Below are 13524 nucleotides of genomic sequence, written 5' to 3' on the forward strand. Positions count from 1 at the left end.
GCACTAAAAACAGAAGGGCGAAGAGATCGTGAGATGATAAATGCTACTACCGCGCCTACTGTAGGTTAAAGAAGTTTCAGGTTTTTGTTGTGGAAGGTGGGAGGACTGCAATACTTTAAGTCAGTGTACATAGCTGAAGTACTAAACCTCTTCGGCATATAACAGAGCAGATAATGGATATGTGGGGTTAAAAAAGGCGCGTGGTGAAATAGAGCTGAAACTTTACCATTGCTTTGGCTTGTAAGCAGATGCAGGAAGAACCACACAAGCGTAATATTCGGTAGCCTGCATAATTACAACAGATGTCTATGTTGGATAAAGTGCCCTGTACATTAGGTATAGAGGCAGAGTCTAACATATATAAATAAAAGGAAAAGAGCTTCTTAATATCAATTTGCTTATGAAGGAGGAGACAATTTATCTGGTGTTTAATATTTATATTTACAGAGATATTCATTGCATGAAAATTCAGACCTACTACCTTAGGCAAAGTGGGCTTCAAAAAACTGGATGTCAGACTATACAAATAAAGTATTAGTTTAGGCATGGTAGACTTTATTTTGGCACTTGAACAAATGCTTTATTTTACAGCAGTGGCACAGCATTTGCCAGAAATTTTCTTTTCCTGGCACAGTTACTTCAAGCAGTTATTTTACTAATTGAATTTCACTAAATATTGCACAATAAGATATACCTGTTAAATTCTTACCCTGTTTTTACTTGTTGAACTTGTATGGCTTTGAAAAATTTGCCAGTAAGTGTAAGTAATTTAAAAAGCAATATATTAAATATTTTAGCACAGGATAGCGTTTGTTTGTTCCTAAATGACCACTGAACTTGGGACAGCAACAAATACAAGTTTAGCAACTCTTATGTGAAGAGCTACCAGATCTTATTTACAATACATTGCCATTTCTGAGAAGCAGTTCAGCTTGATGTCCTCAACACCTATATTTTGAAATCTCAAAAATAAAAAATTAGGAGGTCAACAGAGCAGAAGACGAAGCCATTTGTCTGTTACAAAGCATAATATAAGGAGGCAGACTATCGTCTTCTCCACGTGTTCCTCTATCCAACACCTATCTGAGGTCTAAGCAACAGAGCCTTTTCTCTTCTACTCGGAATATTTCCTTCTTCTCTTATGAAGATATTCCACTTGTCTCAACTCTTCTGCTGGAGTCCGAGCAGAATAAACCCAAATTCTCCAAAAGGACGGGAAAAAAACAAACCTGAACAACAAATCAAAAACCGATATACACAATAAATGAACCCGGGTACTCCTTTGAATTTTACAGTACGGAAAACAACACTTGCAGGAAGAACAGGTCTAGGTCAATACTGCCATTAAACATAATGCAAAGGTCAAATGACTCATAGCTCATATACCAGATGCAAGATTTAAACGTTCCCGCTTTTCTCTGCCACTTCAGCAATAAATCTGATTTGAGGATCATCTTGATCAACAGCCTTTTTTTTTTTTTTTTTTGGTCTGGATTTTAAAGATCTACTAGATGTACTCGTGACATTAAAACATAAGCAAGCAGACATAAAATGAAAAGCGTACAAAAGTATCTCACAATGGAATTCTCAGTATTAGGCCGCATGATTTATTCAGTAGTGTTTATGTTCCCAAATTACAATTATGTCTATCCATGTAAGACTACAAAAGTTACCATTAGAATTGTCTGTGCTTATAAAATACCAACATTTTCTTTTACTGTTATATACTCATTAACACCAGTCTGCGACAAGTTACATATAATCATAGGCACTTCAAAGGCTTTAAAAGACGTTTACAACTTAAATGCATTTTTAAAGAACAAAAATTTAAACCCCTACTTGTACCTTCAAATTGCAAATAATTAACAAATACAGTGGCCAAAGAAATCTGCAGCAACTTCTCAAAATACTGTTAGAGTCTTTGGGTTTGCTTAGGTTTGTCAGTAGCTTACTCCAAATCTTCCTTACAGGAGATTTGTTTAGTAAGAATATGACTATACAGTTTGTAGTAATAATCCAATTTTACACATTAATTTGCTGTTACAAATCTCACTGAAGCTACAGGTATGCTGAGAAACAATGCAAAGTGTAAAATTGATATTCTGACACTTAAATTTATACAAAGTGGAGGTTAAAGTTTACATAGCTGAAAAATTACATTTACACTAAAAGTTACTGTTATCTGAATTATCTGAAGACAAATTGCACCATGACAACTACAAAAAGGCATTTTTTGGAAACAGATAAATTAATGAAATAAAAACTAACTTGTAAGATCAATCTGAGACATGCCGACAAAAATTAAACAACTTTCATTGAACCATAGGATAAAACAATAATTTTCATTATATTTATGCATAAAGTTTTAAAAATGATTCAGTGAACATCAATGGTTTTATAAAATAATGCTTTGCCACTGTTATTCACAGAACACTGCAAATGTTAAGTTTTAATTTTACATTTTTAAAGGAATACATGAAAAGTTTTAAATACAATGGGATTTTATCATAAAGGTGCCATAATGGCTCTTTAATGAAAAAAAAAAATCTTCATTATTCTATGCAAAAGCTTTATTTAAAAAAGTTCAGTGATCTCATAAATAGAGACACTAAATAGGAATTTTATGCATAAAACTCCTTAGTAGGTGCCTTTTGATAGGCAGCACAGGATGGTTTACGTTCACCAAGGTCGTAACTGCCTTCATCCTTCTTTCTCATGCGATATACCAGCAGCAGGATAAGGAAGATTGCGAAAAGAAAACCGATAACTCCGCCAGCAATAACAGCTGTAATCAGAGAAACAGAGATTCACAATATGCCAGAAAAACAAGTTTAGCATCATGTTTCTTTTTCATCTCACACAATGAGTTTGCCATCATTTTCAAATTGCAGAAAAGGTCTCCCATTATGCAACTGTCTTGATTATTAGTATCCTGAAATATATTCACAGAAAGACTGTTTGTGTTTATGAAGGCAAACACCTAAAAGGACATTCCATCTACAAGTCAGTCATCCAATGACCCACAGTTCTAGAAGGATTATTAAAAATTTTCCAAAACCTCAATTAAGAAAGCCACCGGTACTGCCAGAGCACAAGGTTGTCTCAATCTGAGTTTCTTTCAAACTCATTTTTCTACAGTTACAATTTTTAGCCTTAGAAGAACTATTTTATTACACTAGCTAAGAAACAGGTTTTCCCTTTTCTCCACGAGTTTTCACTCTGACTCTAGACTGAAATGAATTTCCTATTGATGAGTCAGAGGAGAGAACATTTCACGGAGCTGTAGGAACAGAGTCATTACATTCATCACGCACTTGTGAGTGTGTAGAAAGTACCAACTCCAACTAGACTTCAAGAGCAAACCTGCACGATTCCACTGATGTGGCTATTAAGGCTATTTCACATTTTGATACTCATAGAAAGATGTGATCCAAAACTGTGTGACTTCCATGGCTCCCAACCCCCACTCTGAGGACATGGGGGAAAACTATACTCGTAAACACTGTTTTTATGCCAAAAAACCTCACATGCAGTGAAAACATTGCTGGCTATTGGGTTATGCATGGAAATAGACCCTCTGTATCCTCAGGAGGGTGCTCATCCATCCCTCCCCATCCACCCGCCCACCCCACCCCTGCCATGAGCTCCTCCCAGGCAGTGTCCATCTGCACCAGGCAGACCAGACAGCGATGTGCTCTTGGGAGTGTGGGTGAGAAATACATTTCTGCACCGCAAGTCTCAATACAAATTGCAACTCCCTTTCTGAGCTGTGGAAGCTCCAGATATTCAGCAGGCAGCATTCAACTTGTGGATGTCAAATCAATTAGCAACAGTCTTTGCTATTAAATGACTCCAGAAGATGCCCGTCTCATTCTCAACAGAGCAACCACTGGCTACCTGCTATGAACAGAACAGAATCTACCAAGAAAACACGAGTGTTGAGTTTGCATTATTTGATATGGATCCCCTCTGTTTTCTGTGGTATTTCTGGTGAGACAGACCTTGGCAAACGCTGCCTCACCTGCCAGAACTTCTGTTCTCTGGAAGAGGTTTTCTGAATGCTTCTCAGTGAACACGTCGGTGTCATCCCCTGGATCATCACTCTTTTTCTTGGCATCCATGTCAGGCCTTTCCTCTTTATCAATTTCTTCAGGTGACTGGCACAAAAAGGAAAACAGAGCATTGCTTACAGACAGGGTGCACAGCAAGTCGGCACAGTCACTGACTGTCATGGGCAGCCACGAAGCTGTGGCTCCATGCACGTATTCCACAAAACCCACAAACACAACACGTGGGAAGCTTTTTGACCACAGAAAGCTGTGCTAGACATTGTAACTGGATCTATTTGTCGTCACAATGTCGGAATGAAAAACACTATCCACAAGTCTAAAACCCCCAAAAGTATATTTAGCAAACAGCTGTTAAATATTGCCTGTGTTTATCAGAATAACAGCCTCTGAATGAAATAACAGTTCTGAAATTAAAACATCAGGTATGTTATATTCAGAATGCCTTTGAGGGTAACTTAGACAATATTACCTATGGTGGTAGAAGGAAATACTGAAATACAAATGGAACCTGGCAAGTGTTCAAACTGCAGCCAAACCACACAACATTCTCCTTTGAGAAGGGAAGTGTCATGCAGAATTTTTTAATAACTCTTTGAGAGATGCAAAAAAGGTACAGCTTGGACTCAATAGTATCATGAGAAACTGTCTTGTGTATCATGAGAAATTCTTTTTTGTGTGTCTCTCTCCTTTCATGTGAAATCCAGATGTTCCTACTCAGACGTCCTAGTAGGAATGAAACTGAGCAGCTCTGTATTCATATAACAGGCTGCAGTAACATTAAATAAAGTTTTTAGGGGCTTTTTAATTGATATAAATCACACAAAGTTAACATCAAGCCACCAGTGGGGTACAGCGGAACCGCTGTAAATGGTGTTGCTCTCCAGCCCCGCACCTTTGTTTGTGCAGGCATCTTGGTCTGCATTTTCACCGTGGTGGTCTCAGCCCTAGATGCATCACTAGTTGTCGGTAACTTTGGAAGTGTTCTGGATGTTGTTATCACTGCACTATCCTCGTCTTCTTCAGCACCTGGAGACAAAAAAAAGTGACATTTCATTGACCTGTGAAATTCTTCCAGACCAATTATATTTTTTTATGATGACACTGAAGTAGGGGTGCTTGCACAGCCCACCCTTGGTAAATGGCCTAGATGACAATGCCTGCTGAGATAAGGATGAAAGTGCAAGAGTGTGCCCCAAACTTTCAGGGGGATATTTGCCCCAAGTGATCCCATGAAAGAGGAAAGGGGGCCATCAGCCATATTAAGCAGTAGCCAGGAAACTACCATGATATTTTTTGAAACAGAAGGAACCAGCTGAAAAGAACTATAAAAAAAACAAACACTTTTACTGGGGGAAGAGACCATGGAGTGGAAGCAGCAGCCATCAGGGCTGGTGTCACCCTGTCCGACGTGGCCCTGTGGCACCAGGGGCTCTGTCAGGGCTTGGCAGTGCCAACCCCCACCCCATGGGTGACCCCAGCAGCCCCCTCCAGCTCTCCCACGGCCACCATGGGGGCACCCCTGGAACCCACACCCGGGGGGTGCAGGGTCAACTCCTGGGGGTGTCAGGAGGTGGTGGGGCCCTGGGATCACATGGGGCTGGGGCACCCATGTCTCCCATAGTGGGGGTGTGCAGGCAGTGGGTCCTGCACACCCGGAGGAGGGAAGCTGGCACACACCACACCTGCAAGAGGGATGCGTGTATGTGCACACAAGTTTTTGTGTGCCTGTGGCACATGTTGGGATCAGTTACAGAAGGGGGGTTGGAAATTTGTAATTGCATGTTACCATTGTGTAAGTGGCTGGTATTATGTTTATCCATCATATTGCTGACATTGAGCCCAAAAGTATAACTCAGTTATTGCCAGTTAATTACATATCATAAATAAATCAGTTAATAAACTTCTTTATCCTGACTTAAACCACATGAACTGAACAGTTTTTCCCTGTAACACACTGCTTCAACAACAAAACCTCTCCTCTACAGCAAATCCGTTAAACCTTTAAACATAAAAAAATCAAGTAGTTTCCATCTACAGGAAGATTTCTATTACTTTATGTTTCAGTCACAATGAATTGACATGTTTTTAAACTCCACATAATTCAGAGGCCTTTTTCTTTTGAAATAAAGAAGACAGAAAACTCCCTAAAGATGATCTTAAATTTAATTTCCGCCACATTCAAAGCCCTGTTGGAGTGTGAAGGCTTTTTTAGAATAAGATAATGGACAAGTCTAATAAATATCCTTTAGTGATACTGGAAGGAAGAAGACACAGACAAGAGACTAAATTATTGCAAGACCTGAAAGAGGAAAAGAATCAACCTCTCCTTGGAACACTCCTTAGGAATCTCAATGTGTTCCGCTCATTACAGACACTGGTTACCCAAGTAACTATTGGGTAATAAATCCAGCAAATGTGCATAAGAGTCAAATGCCTGTCAAATAAAAATATATTCTCTTACAAAAGAATAGTATGATTCACTCATTCAAAACTGACTTTTTATCTTATTTTTGTACAGAAAGAAAACGGGCTGAAAATAAGAGTGCAATAACAAAGTTCTGAACTCACAATCAAGAATTATATACATTTGGCATTGAAAGGAAGGGCATTAACAAGACAATAACTGAAACAAGTTCTGTACTGTAAAAAAGAAGATTTGCGATCTTTTAAAAAAGTACTCCATTAAAGCTGCCGGCACAGAATAATATTGGAAAAACCTTCAGAGATACCAAAATTACAGTGCAACCTCCAGAATAAAGACCTCACAACAAGAATCAGGTATTTTCCTGAAATGCTAATCAAAGATCAAAAAACCAACATCCTGCTTCAAAACAGAGGTGAGAAAAGGCATCCAACAGGAAAATTTTCCTCGATTTGCCTCAAGAGTTTTCTTTGAGAAATAATGGCCCAACGGATAGCTCAGCCTGCTTTACCTTCCAAAGTTCCTCGATATTACACAAGACTTTCACAGTCAAGGAAATAAAAATTGATGATCAGATTAGAGATCTGATAAAACACATTTTGAGAGTACAGAACTTTATTTTCTTCTTTTTATGGAATGATAAATCCCATTTAATGACAACCCCTCCTCCAAATCCTTAAATGCCACCTTCGCTTCAGGCAGTAGTTGTGTCTGCCAGATAAAATGGTGAGTGTTACAGGTCTGAACCTCTCTGGCTACAGAGGATGCAGATCTCTGGTCTCTCAACAAATGGGTGACTAATCAACTCCTGGGCTAGTTGCTAGATTTGCACCAAATGTACCCAACTGCTCTTCTGTACAGCCTCAGAGGAATACTGACAATCCCCAAAACATTGGGGCACCCATCATTTAGGCCTGACTCAGGTGCCAGCTCAGACATATTCCCATGGTTCCTGCTTTCTAATTAGCTTTATCTAGGTGGGTTTCTGCTTGGCATGGAGTCTAAACAAAGGGAAGGCACTTCCCTTGATAAACTGACAGTAGTATTCTCAGAATTACCTGTGAATAGGACTGAGGGACGAAAAAAATATCTCTAATCCTCTCCAGAACATAGCAATAGCATTTTACATAGTACTATATTCCCTAAAAGACAAAAAAAAAAAAAAAAAAAAAAAAAAAAAAAAAAAAAAGAAAGAAAATCACCCCCCTCCCTGAAACCAAGCATGATTGGAAAGAAAAAAACTGCAAGTGTTGTAAGTAAAACTTCCAACTAGGTTGTCAAGACGAATACTGTTGGAGTGTAAGAGCTTGCTTCTTCCTCTTGAAAATATCACTGTCTCTTTAGAAGGTTTCTGGATTTGGACAGCTTGGGTATTAACTGTCTTGAGTCCCTCTACAAATAGATACTGCCTTCTTAGTGAGGACACCTCAAAAACCCTGCAGTAATTAAACCCATAGCCATCTCTGTTGTAAATAGTTGAGGGCTCTCAATCATCACACACCATCTTTGATTCACTGCAGTTTCTTCTGGATGCCTAACCATTGTCTTCATAGTAGTCAAAATAACTATAAATTGTGCTGTAGTATTGGAAATATCTAATATAGCTGCCAGTGATGTGTCGATTAGCTGCTCCTTGGATGATGGGAACACAAATGCTCTTTCACACTCCTGGTGCTTGAGGAAACTTGTCAGGAAATCAAGGCTGTACCAGCTTAAATTATTGTATACTACAAAAAGCCCACAGTAGTTAGCATTCTTACTTGCAAAGCAGCCAGTGATTAACCCTTCCTACCAAACAAACCCAATCATTTCACCCTATCCTTTGGCATCATGTTCATTTGCTGTTGCACATCGCTCTCTGGAGTACTATCACCACAAGCAAACTTGTCATAAGGTGGGCACACACATACTCACAATCTCTTTCACATCTTCCATCTCTATCATCAATGTGAAACACACCAGAATGACATATTTTTAGCTGTCTTATCTCACCCCCCATTGAGGAAGTCCTCAATGCAACCCTTAACCAACACAGCGTTAGGCAACCAGAGATGACACGTTAAACATAATAGTAGTAGCCTGTCAGGGAACTGCAGCTGAAATAAATGGGGACAGTGCAAGGATGTCATGTCTCTGATAATTTTCACATGAGGAGGGAAAAAGATCCCCAAAAAACTTGAAGAAAGAGTAAAAAGAAGAGTCCTAACTACACTGAAGTATAAGATTCTGTCCGGCACGACAAAACCACAGTTTCATACAGCATCACAGTGGGTTTTTACATTAAGGGACGTGGAGGACCAGGCAGTCAGTGCCCTAAAGCATGCTTGGGGCTGGTGTAGCAGATGGACAGAAGCAGCTCTTGCCCCAAGACAGTCTGAAAGGCACTTATGAGTGGGACCTTAGGAAATGGAAAATTAATAATTGCTGTGTTGCCTGCACCACAGGAGGGGAAGCACACCAAGAGGGGGTGTGTCACCCCACCTGGAGTGCCTGTTGGGCACACTGCCACCAGGGCCAGGAGCACCCAGTGTCGGCCACGGCGCCCATGCTGCCTCCTGATCAGCACCTGGGAGAGCGCCCGTGGCTCCCCTCCCCAGCCACGGCCCCCCCGCCACGCCACCACCCGGCACCCAGCCCCACTGCCACTGGAGTCCGAAACTTCCTTCTGGACCTGGAGCGTAACTTCGGCTTCCCGTTAGGTCAGGAGCCAAAGCAGGTCTCTTGTGTTTCTTGGAGGAGCTCCAACCCCACCACCATAACTTTCCTCCAAGAACAGTCTCCAGTCACAACATCAGTCTAGACCTAGTTCACCCTGAGCTAACCTTCTCAACTTGAGCTGCTATTGACTGAGAATTATTAGGCTGGGGAAGAGAAGAAGGGCAAGGAAAAATCTGTACAAGATTCTGATTGAGATATATATATTATATATATACAGTAGAGACTTGTCTACCAGCAGTAACTTAAGAGAAGACCCAAGAACCAGACAGTTTTCCAAAGAACTTCCAGATAAATCTAATAAAGATGGTACCTTTCCTTAACATAAGGGTAGTCATGCTGTTTAGCAGCTACTTCCAGGTACCTGCAAGACCAAGGGTCAGTTAAGATCTTTTATGTCAGACGAAAAAGCAACAGTAGTTATAAAAGCATTTCAAGTTGTATGTAAGCAGGAAACATATTTTTACTCTTTTATTATTATGCTGTATACAAACACCTACACTAAAGAGTCATGACAGACTGAGGCATCTCTTCAGAGATGGAGACTTGAAGAAGGAAACAATGAGCTAACAAATTCACTATGGACTTTCTGCTTTTGATACAGGACAATCAGGAAGCTTGCACAGCTTCTTTGGAAACTGTTGACTAATGGATTCAGACTGAATAGCTGGGCAAATGCACAACAGTAGCTGAATGTACAGCAAGACTGAAGAGTCTATGAAAGGAAAGAAAAGAAAAAAAGCAGAACACCATCACCTTTTTTTCTCCTTGCGAAAAGCCCTCAACCAATTTCTAGTTTGAAATGCATCATGCTTACAGTGACATTTGTCCATGTTAATGCTGCTTGCAGACCTGCAAGGGCATTAATGGTGGTGCTGACAATTCCTGTTTATCTCCATAAGCCTGGTGGCAGCTAACAATTTTCATACCAAAGAAAGGAGTCAGCATGTTGTCATCTTGGATCTGTTTGCTTGGAGTGGAATTACATAGCAAGAAAACCACTCCTGAGTGGGAAGACTCTTCCTGCTAGGAACACTACATCACTGAGTATCAAGTAAAGGGAGACATATTCAACATAATGAGGAAAACTGATCATTGGTACAACTGCAGGACACCTTCCACTTCATAAAATGGAGATAGCAGTAAGTACAGAATGAACAGGGCAGAGGAGATGCTGATTTGCTTCTGTCTTGAGATTTTTTCTTAAGTAAATAAAACTAGACTCACAGATTTTGCGGAAGATTATTTGAACTTAAGAGTTCTTCCTTTGTTCAAAAGAATTAGATTTTGGTACTGTCACATGAGCTCTCTGGAGGGGCATCCAGCTAGTCTCAGTCTACAATGAGACTTTTCCTGCTTGCTTGTAGGAAAGAATGAGACTGCCAGAGGCAGCATGAGTGTGTTATAGACTCCATCTTTCACTCACGGCTCAAGGCTGATCACAGGAAAAGAGAGAAGAGAAAGCCAAGGTATTACTTTTGGTGAAACCTAGATGTAGTTTCTGTCTTTTTGGCTCTGCTTTTACCACTGAGATAGGTTAATAAAATCTGAAGCCAGTTCTTGTATAGTCCTTTCCACTTCAGAAGCAGGGCTGCATTTTAAATCATCCATATTAGAAACAGCCAAACTCCACTGAGGGATGAAATAAAACCAAACTAGACCATTCTCCATTCTGATATTTATTGTCAACTTATCTCCTTTCCTGAAGCTTCCAAAGTCACTGAAGACATGACAGAATGGGATTCTGACTGAAAGGGCAATTTTCTCAGAGGTGAGAAACTTCCTTAGACAATCCTGGGAATTGGATGAAATCACTGACTAATTAGGTTGAGTGGTTGTTTCTTTTTTTTTTTTTTTTTTTTTTTTTTTTTTTTAAATGAAGTTAAATTTCCACTCAAAGAAGCCTACAGCAAGGAGGGCTGATTAAGCCTCTTACCACATTGGAATGTCAAATTCCCTCTATGGAGGACTCCCAAAATGCAGGTTATTACCCAGGTGCCAATGACTGACAGGACTGAATTTGCCTGGCAGCACAATCAGATCTCTGCAGACTTCATTTTTACATATATTTGAAACTCCAAAAGAAAGGAAAAACAAAAATCCATCAAAAAAACCCTCAACTGTGGCTTACTAAAGTCACAATACCAAGGTGCAACAAGAAGGGTTCACCCTTTAAAAATTCACAACATCAAAAAACAGATTACAAAAAGTGAAATAACAAACAAGTAACACACTTGGAAAATAAAAGGGAATTCCTCAACAGCTCAGCAAATGCTCACAACAATAAGGAAATTTCTATTCCAGAACTATCATAAAATCCTGCACTTAACTTTTAATGGCTGAAGCCTCCCAGCTAGTCTAGAAGACACTCCACAAAGAGGCTAAGAGAAATGATTAATGAGGTTTCACTGCCATTATTTTGAAAAATGATGAGCTAGCTACATGCCTTTAATGAGTGTTTAAATCTGAGAACTCAGTATGTTATATTTATTAATTTCTTTATTCACTGTATGGATGTAATTACTTCAGAGAAAACTGTCGTGTTTTTGGCAGTATCTAGACTTCCAAATTTAAAACAATAACAACAAAAAAGAAGTGGACACCATGTTTATGTCAACCTGGATACATATAAAAGAAAACAAGTTTGCTGCTGCTATGTTTTCTTACAGACTACTAAATTAGCATTATGCTATGGGAGAACTAAGCCTTCTCTAATCTTTATTTCTAAACTCCAGAGAGATCTGCACAGAAACCAGAGGGGCAGCAGAGAGAAAATAACACAGTGAAATGATGCAACAAAGGAGTAAGAGAAAAGAGCAGAAAGTTAATATTTAAAACCCAGCCCGCAGGGATGCTCAGTGCTCTGTAAATAGAGAACCAAGCACTCATGGTACTCACTGAAAATATCATCTCCAGTTTATAAAGGAAAACAGCACAGCTTTTCTCAAATAATTGCATTACTTCTTACACTTTTTAAAATCAAATTGTGACATGTTGTCTCACCTGAACCTGACCCAGAAGAATAATCATCATCATCAATTGGATAGACGCCTGATGCTTCTTCAACAGAGCTGTTGTCAAGGTATAAATCTTTATCAGAGGTCACATCTGCTTTCTGGAAAACAGATAAGAGGGAATGGTTAAAAAGATAACAGTTCTCCAGCACAGCAGTCTCTTAATCTTTGCTCCCACTTCTGAAGTTGATGATGGCACACTGAACAGTTTACACTTTCAGTTTATGCAACACATTTGTCTAATATGTTAAAGAAATTTGTAGAATTATAGCATAAAAAAAAAAAAAAAAATCCAAGTCTGCACAATGAAAACTAAGAAACCACCCAATCTTTAGGAAGCAAACCCTCTTCAAATCACACTTCATCTCATTAAATGCATGAATGGATAGGATTTGCAATATACTCTGCAGAGCTTCTGTAACAAGAAAGAAGCAAATCCCAGGATTGAAGCCCTCTGTCAAGATCTCAAATATACAAATCTATAGCCTGTCACGTGAAGTCTGTCATTTGATCTCAAATGGGAAGCAGCAAGAGCACATATCAAAAACCACTTCAGAGGTATTTTGAGCCAAACCTCACAAAACTCTTTGCAATTTAGAATGAACAGCTGGGACTACAGAATACAAATGTTTCCAAGACAGTGCTGTTGATTAAGGATTATGACATTTCCAGCTGGATCAGACAGCATATCTCCAAAATTCTGGTCAGGCAAGATGATCTAATTCTTACATGAATGCATCTCTCCTAAAATTTAGCTGTAGCTTCAACAGGCGAAGAAGTTGACTTCTTGTGACTTTCACCACATTTTTATGTCTGCAAGTATTTCCCCACTAAAAAGAGGTTCTGCTAAAATGAGCTGATACTAGAACAAGGTATCAGTCACCCTTTTAGACTGACAATTCAGGCTTTTAAAGACAAGAAATTGTCTTCCTCCACAGCAGCTTGCACTTTCTCAACAGAGCATAAACTTCATTATGAGAACCATGTATCTTTGATGACTGAGAAGGTACCTGCTGCTATTACTACTATTACTTTTACCAGCATTTCTGTGAATGCCTGTTTGCCATGACTTGTTGAAAAAGGGGTAACAGTTGCAAATGGAGTTTTAAGTCAAAAAGCCAAATAGCAAAATGCATCTGTTCTGCACCTCATGTAAGTGCCCAAACCTCCTGGTCTGAGTCCCAAGGGTTTCCACATTACTTTTTACTGCATGGCATGGATTGCTCATTTCATTCTACTTAATATTCACTGTAGCTTTCCTAAAGGGGTACCAAACTGTGAAAGAGGTAACTCCTGTATGCAA

At 39.4% G+C, this 13524-nt stretch overlaps 1 protein-coding gene across 1 annotated transcript in view; it reads right to left on the reverse strand.

Moving 5' to 3' along the window:
- Window positions 1-534: 534 nt before the first annotated feature.
- SDC2 (syndecan 2) overlaps window positions 535-13524 on the reverse strand; it is a 61223-nt gene continuing 48233 nt past the window's right edge. The window contains exons 2-5 of the mRNA XM_042785911.1: window positions 12211-12322; window positions 4963-5096; window positions 4022-4157; window positions 535-2785 (exon numbers count right to left, since the gene is read on the reverse strand). Coding sequence (XP_042641845.1) covers window positions 2622-2785; window positions 4022-4157; window positions 4963-5096; window positions 12211-12322 — 546 coding nt within the window. The 3' untranslated portion in view covers window positions 535-2621. The remainder of the gene's footprint in view (window positions 2786-4021; window positions 4158-4962; window positions 5097-12210; window positions 12323-13524) is intronic.

This window comes from Tyto alba, unplaced genomic scaffold (assembly GCF_018691265.1).
Source record: "Tyto alba isolate M040663 unplaced genomic scaffold, T.alba_DEE_v4.0 Super-Scaffold_9, whole genome shotgun sequence".
Taxonomy (NCBI): Eukaryota; Metazoa; Chordata; class Aves; order Strigiformes; family Tytonidae; genus Tyto; species Tyto alba.